Source organism: Monodelphis domestica, chromosome 4 (genome assembly GCF_027887165.1).
Source record: "Monodelphis domestica isolate mMonDom1 chromosome 4, mMonDom1.pri, whole genome shotgun sequence".
NCBI classification, from domain to species: Eukaryota; Metazoa; Chordata; class Mammalia; order Didelphimorphia; family Didelphidae; genus Monodelphis; species Monodelphis domestica.
In genome coordinates this window covers 426,405,038-426,426,423 of record NC_077230.1, presented here as the reverse complement: position 1 = coordinate 426,426,423, position 21,386 = coordinate 426,405,038, and the positions used below count along the sequence as shown (strand labels likewise).

Here is a 21,386-nt window from a genome sequence, read left to right as displayed (position 1 = left end):
TTCTGAATGGAGAGCAGCGGGGAGAGATTGAATTGTGAAGTGGGGAAGTGACCTTGGGGAAGTCAGACACCAACAGCATATACTTTAGAGGAGGGATGATTTTTTATTCGCCTCAATCTGTACATGAGGATGCCTAAAGCTCACATTTTAAATTATCATATAATTATCTGTTTGTCATTTTCTTTTGTTAACTATTTTCCAATTACCTTTTCCTCTGGTTCATGCAGCACCTGGGAATGTTGCAGGCTATGTATTTGACACCTGTGGTTGAAAAGAGCTTTTTCTTAATTTATTTTTTTCCAATTAACTAAAATCTATTTTCTGTCCCCCTTCTCCATTCTACCACTAATGAAAACTAAAATCTTTGGGACAGGTATGAGTTGTGCCTGCCTGTAGCCATGAATTAATCTATTCCTAGGTGGACACCTGAGAAAGAGAGTTAGGAACTGAGGGAAAATGGGTGAAGGGGATATAGAGAAAGAGGGAATATAATAAAAGAAGAAAGACTCAGAGACAGTGCTTAAAAAGCCTTAATGTGTGCTCCTCTGATTCTAGTAGAGAGAGAGAAAAAGTAAACTACATATTTCCTCAATCTTTTATTGGAGGATCAAGGAATGGGGAATGGGAGGTAGCTAATGATCATGTAACATGTCATAAGAGTTAACATTGGCTCAACTGACAACCATTAGATCAAGGAGGAGGAGTTTATTCAAACATGTGACCTGGTATGGAATCTGGCCTGACAAGGGGGGAACTAGGACCCTGTGGCAGCCTACCCAGGAATTCTTCTGACTTTTGGACTGTCGATTTGGAGAGTGGTCAGAATTAATCCAGTACCTATTAAATACAATGATCAAGAACTACTTGCCCATGAATCTGGTATATATGAATATAGGTTGCACTATTGATATATTAATAATTGTTTCAAGATTAAAATACACCTATGATGCCACATGGACAATCAAGGAAAACAAATTCTGATGCTCAAAAAATATCTGTTGCAACATACACCCTGACTGCATCCCATTTCTGAAGTGAGGCAGCTGATTTCATAGGAAGTCTGTAGGTTTTTGTAGAAAGTGAGTAACCCATTATCATGGGTTTTCTGCAATCCTTGTTAGCCACTGCATTGATCAGAGGTCCCAAGTTTTTCAAAGTTCTTTGACTTCGGAACACTGTAGTTATTGTATAAATCACCCTCTTGGTTCTACTCACTTCATTCTGCATTAATTCAGAGAAATCTGAAGTTTCTGTTTTTGAACTCATTCTGTTCAGTGTTTCGTTGAGTGACTTGGGATCAAATGGAATAATATCTGTAAAGAGCTTCGTAAATCATGACCATTAATGTTCTACTAATTCTTTTTTCCTTAATTTTTCTTTTGTATTTTTATTGTTGTACAAAACACTCCATTTGGGACATTGTAGTAAGAGCACATTTATACGTAACCAAATTCCAAAATAAAACCACAAATATACTAATATGAAAGGAAACCCCAATAGTTTTTTCCTCTGGAAGTGGATAACATTCCCTGTCATAAATCTTTCAGGATTGTCCCAGATTATTACATTACTGAGAGTAGCCAAGTTTTCACAGATGATCCTTGTACAATATTGCTGTTACTGTCTATAGTTCTTCCAGATTTGAACCCAGGACCTCCCATCTCTAGTCCTAGTTCTCAATGCACTGAGCTACCCAGCTGCCCCTTGTTTATCGTTTCTTTTTTTATTAATTTAATTTTTTTTGGTTACAATAATCTCTTTATTTCCCTCCCTCCCCTCTACCTACCATTCCCACAGCTGATGTGCAATTTCATTGGGTCTTACTTGTGTCCTTGATCAGAACCTATTTCCATGTTGTTGTTTGCACAAGGATGTTAATTTAGAGTCTACATCCCCAACCATATCCCTTCATCCCATGTATTCAAGCAGTTGTTTTTCTTGGGTGTTTTTACTCCCATAGTGTTTCCTCTGAATGTGGATAGTGTTTTTTTCTCCTAGATTCCTCCAAGTTGTTCAGAATCACTGCTGACTGTTCTTTAATGCCCTTTGGACATAGTTCCAAATTGCCCTCTAGAATGGTTGGATCAATTCACAACTCCATCAGCAATGCATTAATGCCCCAACTTTGCCACACCCCCACCAGCATTCATTACTTTGCTTTGCTGTCATATGAGCCAATCTGCTAGGTGTGAGTTGATAACTCAGAGTTGTTTTGATTTGCATTTCTCTGATTGTAAGTGATATAGAAAACTTTTTCATGTGCTTAATAATAGTTTTGATTTCTTCATATGGAAGATGCTTACTCATGTTCCTTGCCCATTTATCAATTGGAGAATGGCTTGATTTTTTGTACAATTGATTTAGCTCTTTATAAATTTGAGTAATTAGTGCTTTGTCAGGGGTTTTTGTAATGAAGATTTTTTCCCAATTTGTTGCTTCCATTATAATTTTGGATGCATAAGTTTTGTTTGTACAAAAACTTTTTAACTTGATGTAATCAAAATTATTGATTTTACATTTTGTGATTTTTTCTAGCTCTTACTTGGTTTTAAAGTCTTTCCTTTCCCAAAAATCTGACAAATATACTATTCTGTGTGCACCTAATTTACTTATAATTTCCTTCTTTATATTCAGGTCATTCACCCATTCTGAGTTTACCTTGGTGTAGAGTGTGAGATGTTGATCTAAACCTAATCTCTCCCATACAGTCTTCCAATTTTGCCAGCAGTTTTTATCAAATAGTGGGTTTTGGTCCCCAAAACTGGGACCTTTGGACTTATCATAGACTGTCTTGCTGAGGTCATTTACCCCTAGTCTATTCCATTGATCCTACTTTCTGTCTCTTAGCCAGTACCAACTTGTTTTGATGACCCCTGCTTTATAATATAGTTTTAGATCTACGACTGCAAGTGCTCCTTTCTTTGCATTTTTTTTCATGATTTCCCTGGATATCTTTGATCTTTTGTTCCTTCCAAATGAATTTTATGTTTTTTTTTTTCCTAACTCATTAAAATTTTTTTTGGGATATGGAACTAAATAAGTATATTAATTTGGGCAGGATTGTCATTTTGATTATGTTAGCTTATCCTACCCATGAGCAACCAATGATTTTCCAATTGTTTAGATCTATTTTTAATTGTGTGGAGAGTGTGTTTTAGTTGTGTTCATAAAGTTCCTGTGTTTATCTCAGCAGATAGATTCCTAAGTATTTTATATTGTCTAAGGTGATTTTAAATGGTATTTCTCTTTCTAATTCTTGCTGCTGAGATGTGTTGGAGATATATAGAGAAATGTTGATGACTTATGTGGGTTTATTTTGTATCCTGCAACTTTGGTAAAGTTGTTGATTATTTCCACTAGCTTTTTGGTTGATTCTCTAGGATACTTAAGGTAGACCATCATATCATCTGCAAAGAGTGATAGCTTGGTCTCCTCATTGCCAATTTAATGCCTTCAATTTCTTTTTCTTCTCTAATTGCTACTGTTAGTGTTTCTAGTATAATGTTAAATAATAGAAGTGATAATGGGCATCCATGTTTCACTCCTGATCTTATTGGGAATGCTTCTAGTTTATCTCCATTGCAGATGATGTTGCTGATGATTTTAGATCTATACTGTTTTTTTATTTTTAGGAAAGGCCCTTCTATCCTATACTTTCTAGTGTTTTCAATAGAAATGGGTGCTGTATTTTATCAAAGGCTTTTTCTGCATCTTTTGAGATAACCATGTGATTTTTATTGGTTTGCTTGTTAACATGGTCAGTTATGTGGATGGTTTTTGTTACCATGAAAATGTGGGTTCAAGACTGTGAATTGCCAAAACTGTAGAAATAATTTTAGTGTCTTGATTTTATATCAAAAATAAGTTGTTGCCATGGGAAAAACCCCAAATATGAAATACCCAAGACAATTGGGTTTTATAGAGATTTTAATTAAAATGAATGAAGGAATTAAGGGAAAGGAGAGACAGAGTAAGAGGAAATAGTAGGAAAAGGCCTAGGGCCTAGGCCAAATGGCCTAGGCCTTTCTCTTTAAGAGAGAAAACTAAGTCAGTCTTTTATCCACTCACCACAAGATTTTGTTCCAAGCAAGATTCCAACTAAGTTCAGAGACCCAGCTACTCCAACAAGTCTGAGATCCAACTAACTCCTAAGTTGAGAGAACCATCTCCTTTTAAAGAAAAATTTCTCTTATGTCAGCTCCCCTAAATTTTCACATCTACTAATCACAGTAGATGCTTTCCACAGGACTTACCATTCTTAATTGACATATTCTTTTGTTATCACCTTCTCTGAGTAGACTAAAACTTCACACCTCTTTTGTTATGCTTTCCTTTTGTAAGTTGCTTGACCTTTTACTGATTAATTTAACCTTTATAGGAACTTAGTACCTTTTTGTATTAGATCAAAAAATAGACCTAGCTTAAGGTTTTGGACTCACTGTAAGTATGAATTAGGGACTTTTTCATTGTTCCAGTAAGGAGTTTTACAACTTTATCTTCCCCTAAAGTATGCCTAAGTATGGGTGGAGTAATGTTAAAATTCCCAGTACATTCCTGATCAAGTACCTCCATTTTTAAATGGGGAATAGCCTTAACCAAATGTTCCAAGGTAGAGTCTGAGCAGTTTTAAGATTCATATTTTCCTAATATTGAACCATTCTTGCATTCCTGGTATGAATCCTACCTGGTCATAGTGAATAACCCTTGTGATGACTGGATGGAGTATTTTTGCTAGGATCCTATTTAAGAGTTTTGCATCTATATTCATTAGCGAGATTCATCTATATGTTTCTTTCTCTGTTTTTGACCTGCCTGGTTTTGGGATCAGTACCATATTTGTGTCGTAAAATGAATTTGGTAGAACTCCTTCTTTGCTTATTCTGCCAAATAGTTTGTATAATATTGGGATACGTTGTTTTTTGAATGTTTGATAGAATTCATTTGTGAATCCTTCTGGACCTGGGGATTTTACTTAGGAAATTATTTGATGGCTTGTTCAATAGTTTTCTGATGTGGGGTTGTCTAGGTAACCAATTTCTTCCTCTGTTAGTCTAGGTAATTTATATTTTTCTAAGTATTCATCCATATCACCTAGATTGCCACATTTGCTGCCATATAATTGGGCATAATGATTCTTTTAATGATTGCCTTAATTTCCTCTTCATTAGAGGTGAGGTCTCCCTTTTCATCTTGGATGCTGTCAATTTGGTTTTCTTCTTTCCTTTTTTAAATTAGATGGTCTAGTACTTTGTGTATTTTGTTTTTTCAAAGTATCAGCTTCTAGTCTTATTTAGTAAATCATCAGTTCTTTGACTTTCAATTTTACTAATTTCTCCTTTGATTTTTAGGATCTCTAATTTAGTCTTCATCTGAGGATTTTTAATTTGTTCACTTTCTAGTTTTTTTTAATTTGCATGCCCAATTCATTGACCTCTGCCCTCCCTAATTTGTTAATATATGAACTCAAGGATATAAATTTCCCCCTGAGTACTGCTTTGGCTGCATCCCATAGGTTTTGAAAGGATGTCTCATCATTGTCATTTTCTTCAATGAAATTAATTGTTTCTATGTTTTGTTCTTTGACTAACCAGTTTTGGAGACTCGTATTGTTTAATTTCCAATTAATTTTTGATTTACCTCTCCATGTACCCTTACTAATTATTATTTTCATTGCATTGTGATCTGAGAAGGTTGCATTTATTATTTCTGCTCTTTTGTACTTGTTTGCAATGTTTTTGTGCCCTAATACATAGTCAATTTTTGTGAATGTATCATGTGCTTCTGAAAAGAATGTGTATTCCTTTTTGCCCCCATTTATTTTTCTCCATATATCAACTAACTCTAATTTTTCTAGGATTTCATTCACTTTTCTTACCTCTTTCTCATTTATTTTTTGTTTTGATTTATCTAGTTCAGATAGAGGAAGGTTCAGGTCTCCCACTAGTATAGTTTTCCTATCTATTTCATCCTTGAGCTCCACTAGTTTCTCCTTTAGAAATTTGGATACTATGCCATTTGGTGCATATATGTTGAGTACTGATATTTCCTCGTTGTCTATACTGCCTTTCATCTGGATGTAATTACCTTCCCTATCTCTTTTAACTAGATTTATTTTTGCTTTGGCTTTGTCAGATATCATGATTGCGACTCCTGCCTTCTCTTTATCAGTTGATGCCCAATAGATTTGGCTCCATCCTCTTAGTTTCACCCTATGCGTATCTATCTTCCTCATGTGTGTTTCTTGTAGACAGCATATGGTAGGGTTTTGGATTCTAATCCACTCTACTATTTGCTTGTGTTTTATGGATTTGTTCATTCCATTCACATTCAGAGTTATGATTACCAGATATGTATTTCCCAACATTTTGCTTTCTACTTGTAGTTCTGCATTTTCTTCATTCACTATTTCCTTCTATAATCTACTTTTAATCAGCCCTCCTAGTTTCCACCCTTATTTCACTACCCTTTCTACCCCATCCCTTCTTATTTCCCTCCTTATTTTTGAAGTCTTTTAAAACTACCTCCCAACCCTCTCCATCCCTTATACTGCTTCCCTCCCCACCAGTCCATTTTGTAATATAAGAGATAATCTGTGTAAATATTTCTGGTTGTGGTAACTGGATATTCTGGCTTGTGACTAGAGAGCTGCTACTAGGGGACACCTGAGGTTGCCTAGTTATAATGGAGATAGATGAGAGATAAGGCTAGAGAGATAGATACTGCTAGAGGGGATTACTCTGGAGCTGCCTAAAGATCACTAAAGGCTAATAAATCAAACTATTTTCTACTCTCCACCCTTCACCTCCAAGTCTTCCACCTGAAGCCCTCCTGCTACCCTTTCCCCTCCCCTGGTCTTAGTCAGCCACCTTCTAAGTAACCCAGGGGAACTATGCGATTTCAGAGAAATATTCTTTACTCTTCTTTTCTCAGGTAAAGGGTTTATTGGTAACAAACAGAATGTGGATTGAGGTGAGAGGGATGAAGTTTGTCCCTAACCTACAAGGAGAATTAAGAAGGGTTTAGGAAATGTCAGTCTAGTCACAATTGTGACACAGAGACAGCCAGAGAGATGGAAGATAACTGTTAAATCTTCCTTCTCCAGTCAGATAATCTCTGCTTGAGTAATTCAAGTCCAGACTCTTTCAAAAAACCACAAAGGTCTTTCTCTCTGCCTAAGTCAGGAAAAGCCAGGCTCTCTTGATCAGGAATCCAGAGAAGAGATATCTCTCTTGGTCTGTCACTCCCAGAGAGAACCCCAAAGTCCCAGTTTCTCTCCTCTGTCCAGGCTCCCAACTGCGTCCTCCTGGGAACATTCCTTTTGGAATCTTCACCTTGATTTTGCAGATCATGTCCCCAGTTTGATCTGCATGCTTGGCTTGTCCTGCAAATCCTCTCTTTCTTCATGCCTCTTCCACAATCCCCCCTTTTATTCTCCAAAAAAATCAACTTGCATTTTTCAATGATACTTACACTTATTAATTCTATCTATCTATTCTTCACCCTGTGCTATCTTAAGTATTCCCTTAGCCACCCCCAGATAAAAAAATCCTAACTTAACTATTCTATCTACATAGATGTTAAGCTAAGAATCGTATAGGAAAATGGTTTAGGTAAGGGATTTACATGAATATAGTTTCACATAACAAATCCTGTAACATTTGTCAAATCAATCCAACAATTTCACTAACATTAAGAATATGCAAATGTCCTAATTCCTAATGTCTATATAGTCACTAAGAAAAGTTTACTGTCATTAACAAATGCTAACCTACAATCATAATGCAATGTAAATTCTATACTTCAGAACTTCTATGTCTACTTTCCTAAGACTTAAACAAATTCACTAGGCTGTCACTAATGTTAGTAGTTAGAATATTAATAAATTACTCAAATAAAGTTAGCTCATTAGTCAATAGTAATTTACATGTGTACATAGGATCCATACACATTGACATATATACATCATACTATATTTCTGTGTAAACTCATGCAGAAAAGAAATCTTTGAATTTTCCACAGAAATTTGTATCAATGTGTCTTTTGTTATGCCACTATTCATGTTATGTACTTACCCATTCTATGAGATATCTTACTAAAGTGTACTCTATGTAGGATGTGTGCATATATGTGCATATATGTGAGGTAACATGTATTATGCATTCTTACATACCCTCATGATCAAAAGTTCCAAAATTCCAAAGTTCCAAAGTCCTACCATGTCCTTTAACGATGTTTGCATAAAATCTTTCTTACTCTCTGGTCCTCTGTCTGGTCTGCATGCCAGTTGCCATCTTCCAGTCTTGATTGAAGATGTGGTCTTCAAATCAGGATCCACTGGAATAATCAATCAGGAACCCAGAACACACGAACAAACCACAAACATGTATGCATGTGACATTTTTATGTGTGTGCAAATAAGAGTGAAAAGTATATTTGCATGGAAGTAAGTCGAAATCTTCATGAATGTTTGTCAGAATTTATCAATCTTTATGTCTGCAGGTAAGATTTACATGTATTCTCTTCGTGCATGGAGGTAAGCTTTGCATATGTATATCTTCGTGAAAAGCAAGTAAGGTCTACATATGTTTTTTCACAGATGGGTGTGACCATTATGCATAGGTTCTCAGGATTTTGTTAAAAATAGTGATTTCAAGTTTGCTAATTCTTGTTCTTTCACTTTTCACTAGAAGATTTATTGAATGTTTACTGTACTTAGTTCTTGGCAGAGACTTTGTATAGAAATATATCTAGGCTTTTTCTAAGGCTTCTAATGCTATTCTTTTGGCTGCAACACTGGCTGCATTTGCTCCAGGGGTGCTTTCACTTAATCATGTTAACATATGTAGGACTCTCTTGTCTGTATTCTGGTGGCAAGTAGTCATGTCCTTTCATGTGTTGTCAGTAGGGACGGTCATTGCTTATTGATTATATTCCCAGAGCTAATCAACATTATGGGTGTGATGCAATTTCACATGTGAAGTATGGAACTATGGATCTCTTTGATCAACCTTTATAGATGTTGGGATTGTCATTATGACCTTAGTTGGTCTGATCCATCTTGATTCTGTAGGAGATTCTCTATTAAGGTTCTTGACATATAGCTTATCACCTGGTTTTATCTCATGCAATGAAAAATCTAGTGGTATTCTTTGCCCAAGCAAACCCAGTTTCCTTAGTTCTTCAATCCTACGTTGTATCTGTTTTAAGTATTCATGAAGAACACATTCCGCTCTTAAGATGGACAAGTAAGGTGGTCTTACTGTCCTACCATGCCAAAGTGGCTGACCATGTAGCATTTCAAAAGGTGACATAATGCAGGTCAGTCCTAAGCCTGGTTCTAATATTGAACAAATCAAGAGGCAAAACATCTGTCCATTTTAAATGTGTTTCTGAACAGAGTTTGCCTATTTATGTTTTCAGTTCTTTGTTCATACGCTTGACCTGCCTGGAACCTTGGGGTCGATATACTGAATGGTAATTGCACTTAATCCCTAAATTCTTGTAGATTACTTTTAGAATCTGGGAAGTAAAGTGAGACCCCTTGTCCGAATCTATGGTATCAGGAATGCCATGTCTAGGTATAATCTCCTTTAATAGAAATCTCACTACCGTAGCAGTGTCACTTTTCTTGGATGGACATGCCTCAACCCATCTAGTCAATTTATCCATAATCACCAATGCATATTTGTATCCCTTGTCTCTAGGCATGTTGATATAATCAATTTGAATACACTGAAAAAGCATATAGCTGAGTGGTCTGCTTCCCAATGCAGCACTCTTAAAATGTCCTTGATTATATCTCTTGCATGTTTCACATGCCTGACAAGTTCTAATGGTATTTTTTGTAATTCCTGGTGCTGTCCAATATCTCTTTATGGTATCCAGAATCCCTTGCACTCCATAATGTCCTTCTGCATGACTTACAGTGCATAGATGTTGATATAACTTTTTAGGGAGAATAGGTTTACCCCCTTGAGCAATCCAGACACCCTTGATTAGTTTAGTACCTAGCTGCTCTTTCCATGACTGCATCTCTTCTCCATCCTAGGCTTCAGTGAGATCATGCCTTTTGATCAGAGAGAAATTCAGCACATGGTGAGGATCGAACCTAGCAGCGTACTTTGATGTTGTGCCTGCTCAGTCATTCCCTACGGGTATTCTGTCCTTCCCATTGGTGTGTGCCTTAAAATGGATTATGGCCACCACTTTAGGAAAGTCTACAGCACTTATGATATGAACTATCAGATTGCGATATGCAATTGGTTTCCCAGCTGAAGTTTTATGCCCTCTGTTTTACCATATGTATGATGACCAATGCACCGTGGAGAAAGCATATTGTGAATCCAGAAAAAATATTAGCTCTTTTCCCTCTAGCTAATTCTAGGGCCATGATCCTCCCTAAGCGCCGACATGGCTTGGCAGTGATGCATGCCAAAGAGTTTTGTCATTGTCAACAACTGCTGCCCCTGTGAATTTTCTCCCATCATGAACATAAGAGGATTCATCCATGTATAACTCTATTTCTGGATCCATAAGAGGTGTATCTTTAAGGCATTCATTTGGCCTATGCATGAGTTCCACTATCTGATCCCAATCATGCAATACTCCATCCATTGGCAAATCAGGGATCAGAGTTTCTGGGTTCGATGGTGCATATCTATGAATTGTGATGTTATAATTGCCTAACAAAATGACTTCATACTGGGATATTCTTGCATCGGTGAATGAATGCATATTCTGCAACCATAACAGTTTTTCAATTTGATGTGCAGAATACACATGCAATTTACATCCTAGTACTATATCATATGACTTCTTGACCATTAGAGCTGTAGCTACTAAGCTCCTGAGGCAATGAACCATTCCTTGTGCAACCGTGTCAAGGATAGGACTGTAAAATGCAATAGCCCTCAGATTTAACCCAAAATACTGTGCTAATATTCCAGAAGCAACACCTTTTGCTTCATGGACATACAAGTGGAATTCTTTCATATAATCAAGTATTCCCAAAATTGGAACTGATAAAATAGCTTCTCTCAACTGTGAAAAAGCATGTAAATGTTCTTTATTTAATTGCAATGGTTCTTTAATATCTTTCTTTGTCATATCAATCAAGCACTTGGAAATATGAGAATATCCTACTATGTACTGCCTTGAAAAACCAGCAACCGCCAGAAAAGCTCTTAAGTTCTTTCTTAGTTCTAGGGGTGCCTAGCTTCTGTATGTCTGCCCTCCTTTTATTAGATATTTTCCTGGTGTCCCCCTCCAGGACTAATCCTAAATATTCAACTGTTGGTAGGACCCATTGTATCTTCTTTTTAGAAACTTTATGTCCCCTCTTATAAGGTTCTATCAATAATTTCTTTGAATCTTCCAAACATGTTTTAGGGTCAGGAGATGCTAGCAACAAATCATCCACATAGTGTATCAATATGCTATGTTTGAAAGTTATGGTAGCTAGATCTCTCTGCAACAGTTGACAAAATATTGAAGCAGACTCACAACATCCTTGCACTAATCTTGCATAGCACAGCTGGGTTTGTCTCCATTGGAAAGCAAAAATATTTTGAGAATCAAGGTGCAACAGTATAGTGAAGCAAGCGTTGCTCAGGTCCAACACTGTGTACCACCTAGACTCTGCAGGTATTTGAGTTGTGATATTGTCTGGAGATGGTGTTATAGTGTGTTTTTTTTTTCATATAAAATTATTCACAGCCCTTAAATCCATCACAAATCTCCAGGCAGGAGTTCCATCTTCATTTAGCTTATTCTTTTTAATAGCTAATATTGGGTAATTGTATTCAGATACCATAGGTCTCAATATACCTTGCTCAAGCAAACTATTTATGATAGGTGTTATCTCTTCTCTCGCTTCTCTACTCAATTTGTATTGTGGTATCTTAGATGGTATTCCTTCCCTGACCTCAATCCTAACAGGAGTAATAGATTTAATCTAACTCATATCATTTTGATATTTTGCAAACACCCCTTGTGGTATATCTGTGGGTATGTCACACATAGAAGTTACAACTTGAATCTTTTCAGGTTCTTCTTCAAGTTGTTCTAATAGTGATAGTGCTTCAGTGAATTGCTGGATAGATGCAATTAAATCTCCCCAGATTTTTCTGTCTGGGGTCTGTCATCCCCAGTCCTACTTGCTTCAGCCCAGAAACACTGAGCACCCGGGGCTTTGGCTCCATGTGAATGTCTTTGTCAGCCACAGGAACTGAAGCTGAACTTTTCCTAAGGCCTGGAGGAGTTGTGATCTGCACCAGAGAAAGGGGTGTCCTTCCCATTGAAATCACAGGTTCTTGGTCTCTGGCCTCCTGCCTTGCCAAGGTCTTAAACAGGCCACTTCCAAACCACTTATTTGGTTATAAGGTAAGAAAAAGAACCAACACAGTCATTTTCTGTCTATTCTCTGCACAGCGCCACTGTCCAAACCTACCATTCTCACCTCCAACAATACTGAAGTGGAGACCAAAGACTTCTCATTGACCTGCTATGCTACAGGTCAAATTCACGCTTACAAGTGGTTCATAAACGGAGTTGCCCCAGCTGGTCGCAGGATACAGCTGTCGCCAGATAGGAGGACACTCACTCTCCGCAGTCTCACAAGAAGCGTTAACAAAGGGCCCTATGTGTGTGAAATCGAGAACCCATTTTATCGCAATAGGAGTGATCCATTCACACTGGATGTTGCCTGTGAGTAAATTTGTTCATCCTATATCGTGCCTGCTTATAGCTTGGTGGTGTGTTCCTAGAGGCCAGGCTAATTCCATCCCTCCTCAGAGAGCTAAAGAGCTAGGCTCTGAGGCTCCCAACCCCTTTCATCTTTAGGGAGCCCAAATTGGCCTTGTCATGTGTTCTGGTGGAGGGTGGCCATCCAGGGTGCGGAACTGGAGAAAGCCCTAAGATCTTCCAAGTTCAGATCCACACTGGAAAAGTAGAAGATGAGTTTTGAATTTCCCAGCTCAAAGGAGGATCAGGGAGACACAGTGGTTCTTGGTGATGGGTTATAGACTAGGAGATGCCCCCTTATTTCTGCCATAATCTCAATATGGAATCCTTCTCTTTCTTCCAGATGGCCCAGATATCGCCACAATTGTACATTCAGCAGATGAGTACCCTACTGCTGCAAATATTACCTTGAGCTGTGTTGCTGATTCTAACCCTGCAGCACAATTCACTTGGTTACACAATGGACAACCAGTCAGCAACTCAGCCACATTTTCTATTATTGCATCCCTGAGTGATGCTGGCACTTATACCTGTACTGCATCTAACTCATTCACTGGTTTGACGTGTACTGCTACCAAGAATATTACAATCTATGGTGAGTATCTGGATTGGGCCCCCAACTTTGTGTGTGGCTCTCTCTTTCCCTGGCATGACAGAAATAGACAAAAGTGACACTCTCCCCCCCCCCCGGTCCCATGGCACAGTGCATTGTGGTAGAAAGAGCCCTGAGCTCAGAATCATAAAACTTGGATAGAATCCTTTCTTTTCTGTCTACTCTCTGTGTAGTAAATGACTCCTCCTTTTGAGGCCTCAGTTTCTTTATCTGGAAAAATGAATTACATTTTCTCTGTATATAATAGCATTCTATGAGTAAAGGTCCTTTTTATATGGTAGGTATAAAAAGCATGTGAGTTGTCTTCATCATCCTTGTTATTGATATTGTATTATTCTCTTCTGTCCTAGTGATATACAACCTTCTTCATCTCCCAAATTCTAGGACCGCAGGTTCAATGACTGTCCAATACTCTTTCCTTCAATCCATTTCCCTTGGTGCTGTGGAACCACGGAATATTTCTAGTCTTGGTTGGAGTATAAGCTATGGTCATGCAATGGGGCTGGCCTTGATTCCCCTTGGTAGGGAAATTCTGGAGATGGAAAGGAAGATATCAACTTTGTCTCCTTTCACACAAAGAGATTCACCATTGGACATATATTTTCCTCTTTGTGGCATTAAATGCCACATGGAAGCATGTCTCTTGTGAAGCCTGGTTCTGATCTATTGGCTTTAGCATTCAGTAGCTGGATCCACTGTAGAATTCCTGCTGCCCAATTAATTCACTGGTCTGACTTTCCTATGTACAGATGACAGACCCTCCATTCCATTAATCACATTAATGTACAGCAGGACCATAGAGAGATCATCTCTGGCCTTAGTTTCCTATTATTTCATGTAGTTTTATTGTTACAAACCTTAGGGGTATCCCAACTTCCTGTCCCTGCCTCTAGGAATGTTCTGAATGGAGAGCAGGGGGGAGAGATAGAATTGTGAAGTGGGGAAGTGACCTTGGGGAAGTCAGACACCAACAGCATATACTTCAGAGGTGGAATGATTTTTTATTGGCCTCAATCTGTACATGAGGATGATGAAAGCACACATTTTAAATGATCATATAATTATCTCTGTGTCATTTTCTTTTGTTAACTATTTTCCAATTACCTTTTCCCCTGGTTCATGCAGCACCTGAGAATGTTGCTGGCTATGTATTTGACACCCGTGGTTGAAAAGAGCTTTTTCTTAATTTATTTTTTTCCAATTAACTAAAATCTATTTTCTGTCTCCCTTCTACCTTCTACCAGTAATGAAAACTAAAATCTTTGGGACAGGTATGAGTTGTGCCTGCCTGTAGCCACAAATTAATATATTCCTAGGTGGACACCTGAGAAGGAGAGTTAGAAACTGAGAGAAACTGGGTGAAGGGGATATAGAGAAAGAGGAAATAGAACAAAGGAAGAGAGACTCAGAGACAAGGCTTCAAGAGCTTGGGATCCAGCCTGTGTGCTCCTCTGATGGTGGTAGACAGAAAGAGAGAGTGAACTATATATGTCCTCAATCTTTTATTGGAGGATCAAGGAATGGGGAATGGAGGTAGCTAATGATCATTTTACAAGGCACAAGACTTAACATTGGTTCAACTGACTACCACAAGATCAAATAGGAGGGGTTTATTCAAACATGTGACCTGGTATGGAATCTGGTCAGACAAGGTGTGAACTAGGACCCTATGGCAGCTTACCTGGGAATTCTTCTTATTTTTGGACTGTAGATTTGGAGAGTAGTCAGAATTAATACAGTACCTATTAAATGCAATGATCAAGACTAATAAGCCTATGAATCCGGTACATGAGCACATAAGTTGCAATATTTACATATTAATAATTGTTTCAAGATTAAAATACATGTATGATGCCGCATGGACAATCAAGGAAAACTAATTTCAGAGCTCAAAAAATATGTGTTGCAACTTACACCCTCAGTCCATCCCATTTCTGAAGAGAGGCAGCTGATTTCATAGGAAGTCTATAGCTTTTTGTAGAAAGTGAGTAACTTATTTCATCATGGGTCTTCTGCAGTCCTGGTTGTTTAGTGCAGTGATGAGAGGTCCCATGGGTTTCCAAGTTGTTTGCCTTCAGAACAATGTTGGTATTGTATATATTATCTCTTGGTTCTACTCACTTCATTCTGTATCAGTTCAGATAAATCTTCTGAAGTTTCTTTTCTTGAACTCATTCTGTTCAATGTTTCTATGAGTGACTTGGATCAAATGAAATAATATCTGTAAAGAGTTTTGTAAATCATGACCATTAATGTTCTACTAATTCTACAGAGAAGCAGAAGGCATAATTTTGAAACTGGAAAGAAAAAAAGAAATAATGAGAAAATTGGCAGGATAGGGATTGTTGAAACAGGTAGGATGCAGAAGTAGTTTAGGATGCTGGCACAGTAGACATAATGTGATAAGATGAATGTAATTGGGGATTGATATCAGGTCCTATCCTTTAGTAGAAAAAGTCCAAAACACAAAAAAGCATCGGCCTCGATGGGACATTGACAGGTATCTATGCCATAGAAAAGAGTTGAAGTAATGGGGTATGGTTGATTTAAAAAAGGGGAAATTGGAGACAGACTATTAATGCCAATTTGGATTGCATAAAGAGATGTTCGGGATTATTGAGAGATCCACAAACTTATTATAAGTGGGAAAGGTAACAGGGTAGTTGAAAAAGCATAATGCATACTTTTTTTAACCCTTCCCTTTTAGCCTTAGAATCCATACTGTGCAATGGAGGTTAAATGAGTGGCCTAGGGTTATATATCTTTGAATTATTTGAGGTCAGATTTCATCCCAGAACCTCTGATCTCTAGGCCTGGCTCTTAATGCACTGAGCTACACAACTACCTCAACCACCAATGCAGTCTTAAGAGAAGCATGTCCATTTCCAAGAATAAGGAGAAAGCTGCCCTTCTGTGCTATCAGATGGCACTTGGATTATTGTATTTGGTTCTAGATGACTATTTACAAGTGGCAACCGTGAACTGGGGAATCTTCAGCCAGATTGGTGAGGAGTCTGGAGTCTCTGAAGATCAATTGAGGGAACTACATATTAGAAAATTGCCTGGGACTTCTACTGAGTCACAATAGGGGGCTGCTAAAGAGTTGTAAGAAAGAAAGACTGCAACATTATCAAAGAAGGGATAATTAACATTTATTTTATGTAGCACACAAGGTTATCCTCAAGAAAAAAGTTGGGGATGTAATATGGAGGCCTCGAAGAAGCAGAAGTTCAGACCTCTGAATACCCTTCCTAATGGATCACAAACTGAATGCTCCCAGGGGATTGAAAATCAAACTTAACAACAAGTCTGAGCCAAGGAACCATCCTGCTGGACTTAATTCAAAAGGTACGCCCCCCTCCCCCCATAAAGCCAGAATCTGAGAACACTCAGGGTTAAGGGGAAGACTGAAGGAAGGTCCCAGGACCCATCCCTCCACCCACCCAGAGTGCTGAGATTCCAATGGCAGCGGGAACTTCTGGGTGGTCAAAGGTGCTGGTCTGAAAGGCATAACTTGCAAGCAGAGCTGTGCCAAGTTCAGAGTGTCCAACACAGATGTCGGGGAAGGAGCTAGAGAGGGAGCATAGACCTGGCAGCCTTGTCAGAGTGGTGGAGATACTCCATATTTGCTCCAGCCTTCCAGGAAGTTTTGGACTCAGAGCACACCCAGCCCAACTAAGCTGAACTTAATCTCATCAAAAGACTACAGAGTTCAGGGAAACCCAAGCTCCATATCCATCCTCATTGACTGCTGGACTTTAATGCAATCAATAGCCTCCAGAGGTCAGGGAAGCACAAACCCCACCAGAGGCTACACTGAGAGATCTCCTATTAAAGCTCCAAGAGGGGAGACTGACAGAAGCCCCCAAAACCAAAAAAAAAATGAGAGGAGTAAGAGCACAGACAAATATGGGGAGTAAAGAAGGGATGAATTTCAGCAAACAACAGATAAAGAAGAAAGAAACTACAATAGACAGCTTCTACTCAGCAAATGGAACAGAGGGGGCGAGATCAGCAAACGATAAATCAGAAATCCCAGTGAATTGGATACAGGCTGTGGAAGAATTCAAAACAAAATCAAAAGAAGCTGAAGACAACTGGGAAAATAACTTAAAAATTAAGATAAGTCATCTGGAAACAGAGGCACTTGAACTAAAATGAGAAAATAGTGTCTTGAAAGCCAAAATCAACCAGCTGGAAAATGAGGCAAAGGAGATGAAAGATGAGGCAAAGAAGATGAAAGATGGGACAAAGGAGAAGAAAGACAAGGTAAAGAGGATGAAAGAAGACCTTCAAAGGAAATCAGATCAGAAGGAAAAGGAGGACCAAAAAGCCAGGGATGAAATTCAGTCTTTAAGAATCAGAATACAACAACTGGAATTAAGTGACCTCACAAGGCAACAGGACACTATAAAACTAAACAAAAAGAATGAAAAAATTGAGGAAAATATGAAGCCTCTCATTCACAAAACAGACAATTTAGAAAATCGTTTGAGAAGAGATAATTTAAGAATAATTGTTCTACCAGAAGACCATGACAAAAGAAAAAGCCTGGACATAATACTACAGGAAATTATTCATGAAAACTGTCACAATATCCTAGAACAAGAGGGGAAAGTGGAGATTGAAAGAATCCACAGATCACCTCCTGTATTTAATCCCAAACTGATAACACCCAGGAATGTTATAGCCAAATTTAAAAACTATCAATCAGACTAAAGAAAAGATATTACAAGCTGCCAAGATGACGCCATTCAGGGACAATGGAAACACAGTGAGGATAACACAAGATCTGGTTACATCCACACTGAAGGACTGAAAGGCATGGAATATGATATTCTGGAAAGCAAGGAACTCTGGAACTAGGTCTACAACCAAGAATCAAATACCCATCAAACCTGATACCCATCAGACCTGAACAGAAAATTTTATGTCCAAGCATAGAACTCAAGAGAATCATCAAAAGGTAATTAAAAAAGATGGGGAAAAGAAAAACAAAAAAAAAAGAAGAAAAACATGTTTAAGAGACTCAATAAGTTAAAATTATATGTATCCCTATAAGAAAGAGAGGTCATTGGTAACTCTTAAAAACTGTTGCTATCACCTGGGCAGCTAGTAGAATTACACTTAGAGGGAACAGTGACAAACTGTATAGGATGAAAGGACAAGACACAATAGGTATATAGATATATGCATGCATAAATACATATACGTGTGTGTGTGTATACAACCAGACTTTAAAAAAAGAGGTTAATACTAAAAGAAACAGGAAAAGATACAAATGGGGGTAAATTTATATGTCACAAAGAAGCTCATGGCAGGAGGGGAGAGAACATCGATACACTGGAAGGGTAAAGAGGGTGGAGATAGGAATTACTCATCTCTTATGTGCTTTGAAACTGACCTAAAGAGGGAAGAATAATCCAATTCATTGAGGCAGAGAATAGATTTGTGCCCTATATGGAAATAGAAGGGTAAAAAATGGACTGGTGGTGAGGGAAAGAAATACAAGGGAGGGAGAGGGTGCAGGGGAAATTTATAAAAAGATTACAGGGGAAAATAAGGGGAGGATAAAAAGGGAAGGGGGGTAGAAAGGGAAGTAAAATAAGGGTGGTAACTATGGGGACTGATTATAAATAAACATTAGTGCAGAAGGAAATAGTGAAAGAAGAAAAGACAGGACAAGGAGTAGAAATCAAAATGCTGGGAAATACACAGCTAGTAATCATAACTCTGAATGTGAATGGGATGAATTCACCCAGAAAATGCAAGTGGATAGCAGAGTGGATTAGAATCCAAAACCCTAACAGAAATAATAAATGCAAACTTCTCAGACCACAATGCAATGAAAATAAAAATTAGTAAGGGTACATGGAGAAGTAAACCAAAAATTAATTTGAAATTATACAATATGATTATCCAAAACCAGCTAGTTAAAGAACAAATCATAGAAACAATTAATAACTTCATTGAAGAAAAAGACATTGGTGAGACATCCTTTCAAAACCTATGGGATGCAGCCAAAGCAGTACTCAGGGGGAAATTTATATCCTTGAGTTTATATATAACAAATTACGAAGGACAGAGGTCAATGAATTGGACATGCAAATTAAAAAACTAGAAAGTGAACAAATTAAAAATACTCAGAAGAAGACTAAATTAGAGATCCTAAAAATCAAAGGAGAAATCAATGAAATTGAAAGCCAAAGAACTATTGATTTAATAAATAAGACTAGAAGCTGGTACATTGAAAAAAAAACAAATAAAATAGACAAAGTACTAATCAGTCTAATTAAAAAAAGGAAAGAAAAAAACAAATTGACAGTATCCAAGATGAAAAGGCAGACCTCACCTCTAATGAAGAGGAAATTAAGGTAATCATGAAAAACTACTATTCCCAATTATATGGCAAAAATATGGCAATCTAGGTGATGTGGATGAATACTTAGAAAAATATAAATTGCCTAGACTAAAAGAAGAAGAAATAAATTACCTAAACAACCCCATATCAGAAAAAGAAATTGAAAACGCCATCAAAGAACTCCCTAAGAAGAAATCCCCAGGTCCAGATGGATTCACAAATGAATTCTATCAAACATTCAAAGAACAACTAATCCCAATGCTATACAAAGTATTTTACAGAATAAGCCAAGAAGGGGTTCTACCAAGTTCTTTTTATGCCACAAACATGGTACTGATCCCAAAGCCAAGCAGGTTAAAAACAGAGAAAGAAAATTATAGGCCAATCTCCCTAATGAATATAGATGCAAAAATCTTAAATAGGATACTAGCAAAAAGACTCCAGCAAGTCATCACAAGGGTTAGCTACTACAGGTAGAATTCATACCAGGAATGCAAGGATGGTTCAATATTAGGAAAACCATCTACATATTTGATCATATTAACAAGCAAACCAACAAAAATCACATGATTATCTCAAAAGATGCAGAAAAAAAGCCTTTGATAAAATTCAGCACCCATTCCTATTGAAAACACCAGAAAGTATAGGAATAGAAGGTCCTTTCATAAAAATAATAAACTGTACATATCAAAAACCTTCAGCAAACGTCATCTGTAATGGGGATAAACTCGAAGCCTTCCCAATAAGATCAGGAGTCAAACAAGGATGCCCATTATCACCTTTATTATTTAATATTGTACTAGAAACACTAGCAGTAGCAATTAGAGAAGAAAAAGTAATTGAAGGTATTAAAATTGGCAATGAGGATACTAAGCTGTCACTCTTTGCAAATGATATGACGGTCTATTTAAAGTATCCTAGAGAATCAACTAAAAAGCTAGTGGAAATAATCAACAACTTTACCAAAGTTTCAGGATACAAAATAAACCCACATATGTCATCAGCATTTCTATATCTTTTCAACACATCTCAACAGCAAGAATTAGAAAGAGAAATTTCATTTAAAATCACTCTAGACAATATAAAATTCTTAGGAATCTATCTCCCGTGACAAACATGGGAACTATATGAACACAACTACGAAACACTCTCCACACCATTAAAACTAGATCTAAACAATTGGAAAAACATTGATTGCTAATAGGTGGGATGGGCTAACATAATAAAAATGATCATCCTATCCAAACTTATCTATCTATTTAGTGCCATACCCATGGAACTTCCAAAAAACTTTTTTTACCGAATTAGAGAAAACCATAACAAAGTTCATTTGGAAGAACAAAGGATCAAGGATATCCAGGGAAATAATTAAAAAAAAATACATAGGAAAGTGGCCTTGCCGTCCCCAATCTCAAACTATATTACAAAGCAGTGGTCATCAAAACAATTTGGTACTGGCTAAGAGACAGAAAGGAGTATCAGTGGAATAGACTTGGGGTAAATGACCTCAGCAAGACAGTCTATGACAAACCCAAAGATCCCTGTTTTTGGGATAAAAATCCACTATTTGATAAAAACTGCTGGGGAAATTAGAAGAGAGTGTGGGTAAGATTAGGTTTGGATCAACAAATCACACCCTACATCAAGATAAATTCAGAATGGGTGAATGAC

At 37.5% G+C, this 21,386-nt stretch overlaps 1 protein-coding gene across 1 annotated transcript in view; it reads left to right on the top strand.

The window, feature by feature from the left end:
* The window catches only part of LOC107650475 (carcinoembryonic antigen-related cell adhesion molecule 5-like), a 98,911-nt gene that overhangs the window by 53,720 nt on the left and 23,805 nt on the right, over nt 1-21,386 (top strand). The window contains exons 9-10 of the mRNA XM_056825361.1: nt 12,430-12,705; nt 13,085-13,336. Of these exons, the coding sequence (XP_056681339.1) occupies nt 12,430-12,705; nt 13,085-13,336 (528 nt within the window). The remainder of the gene's footprint in view (nt 1-12,429; nt 12,706-13,084; nt 13,337-21,386) is intronic.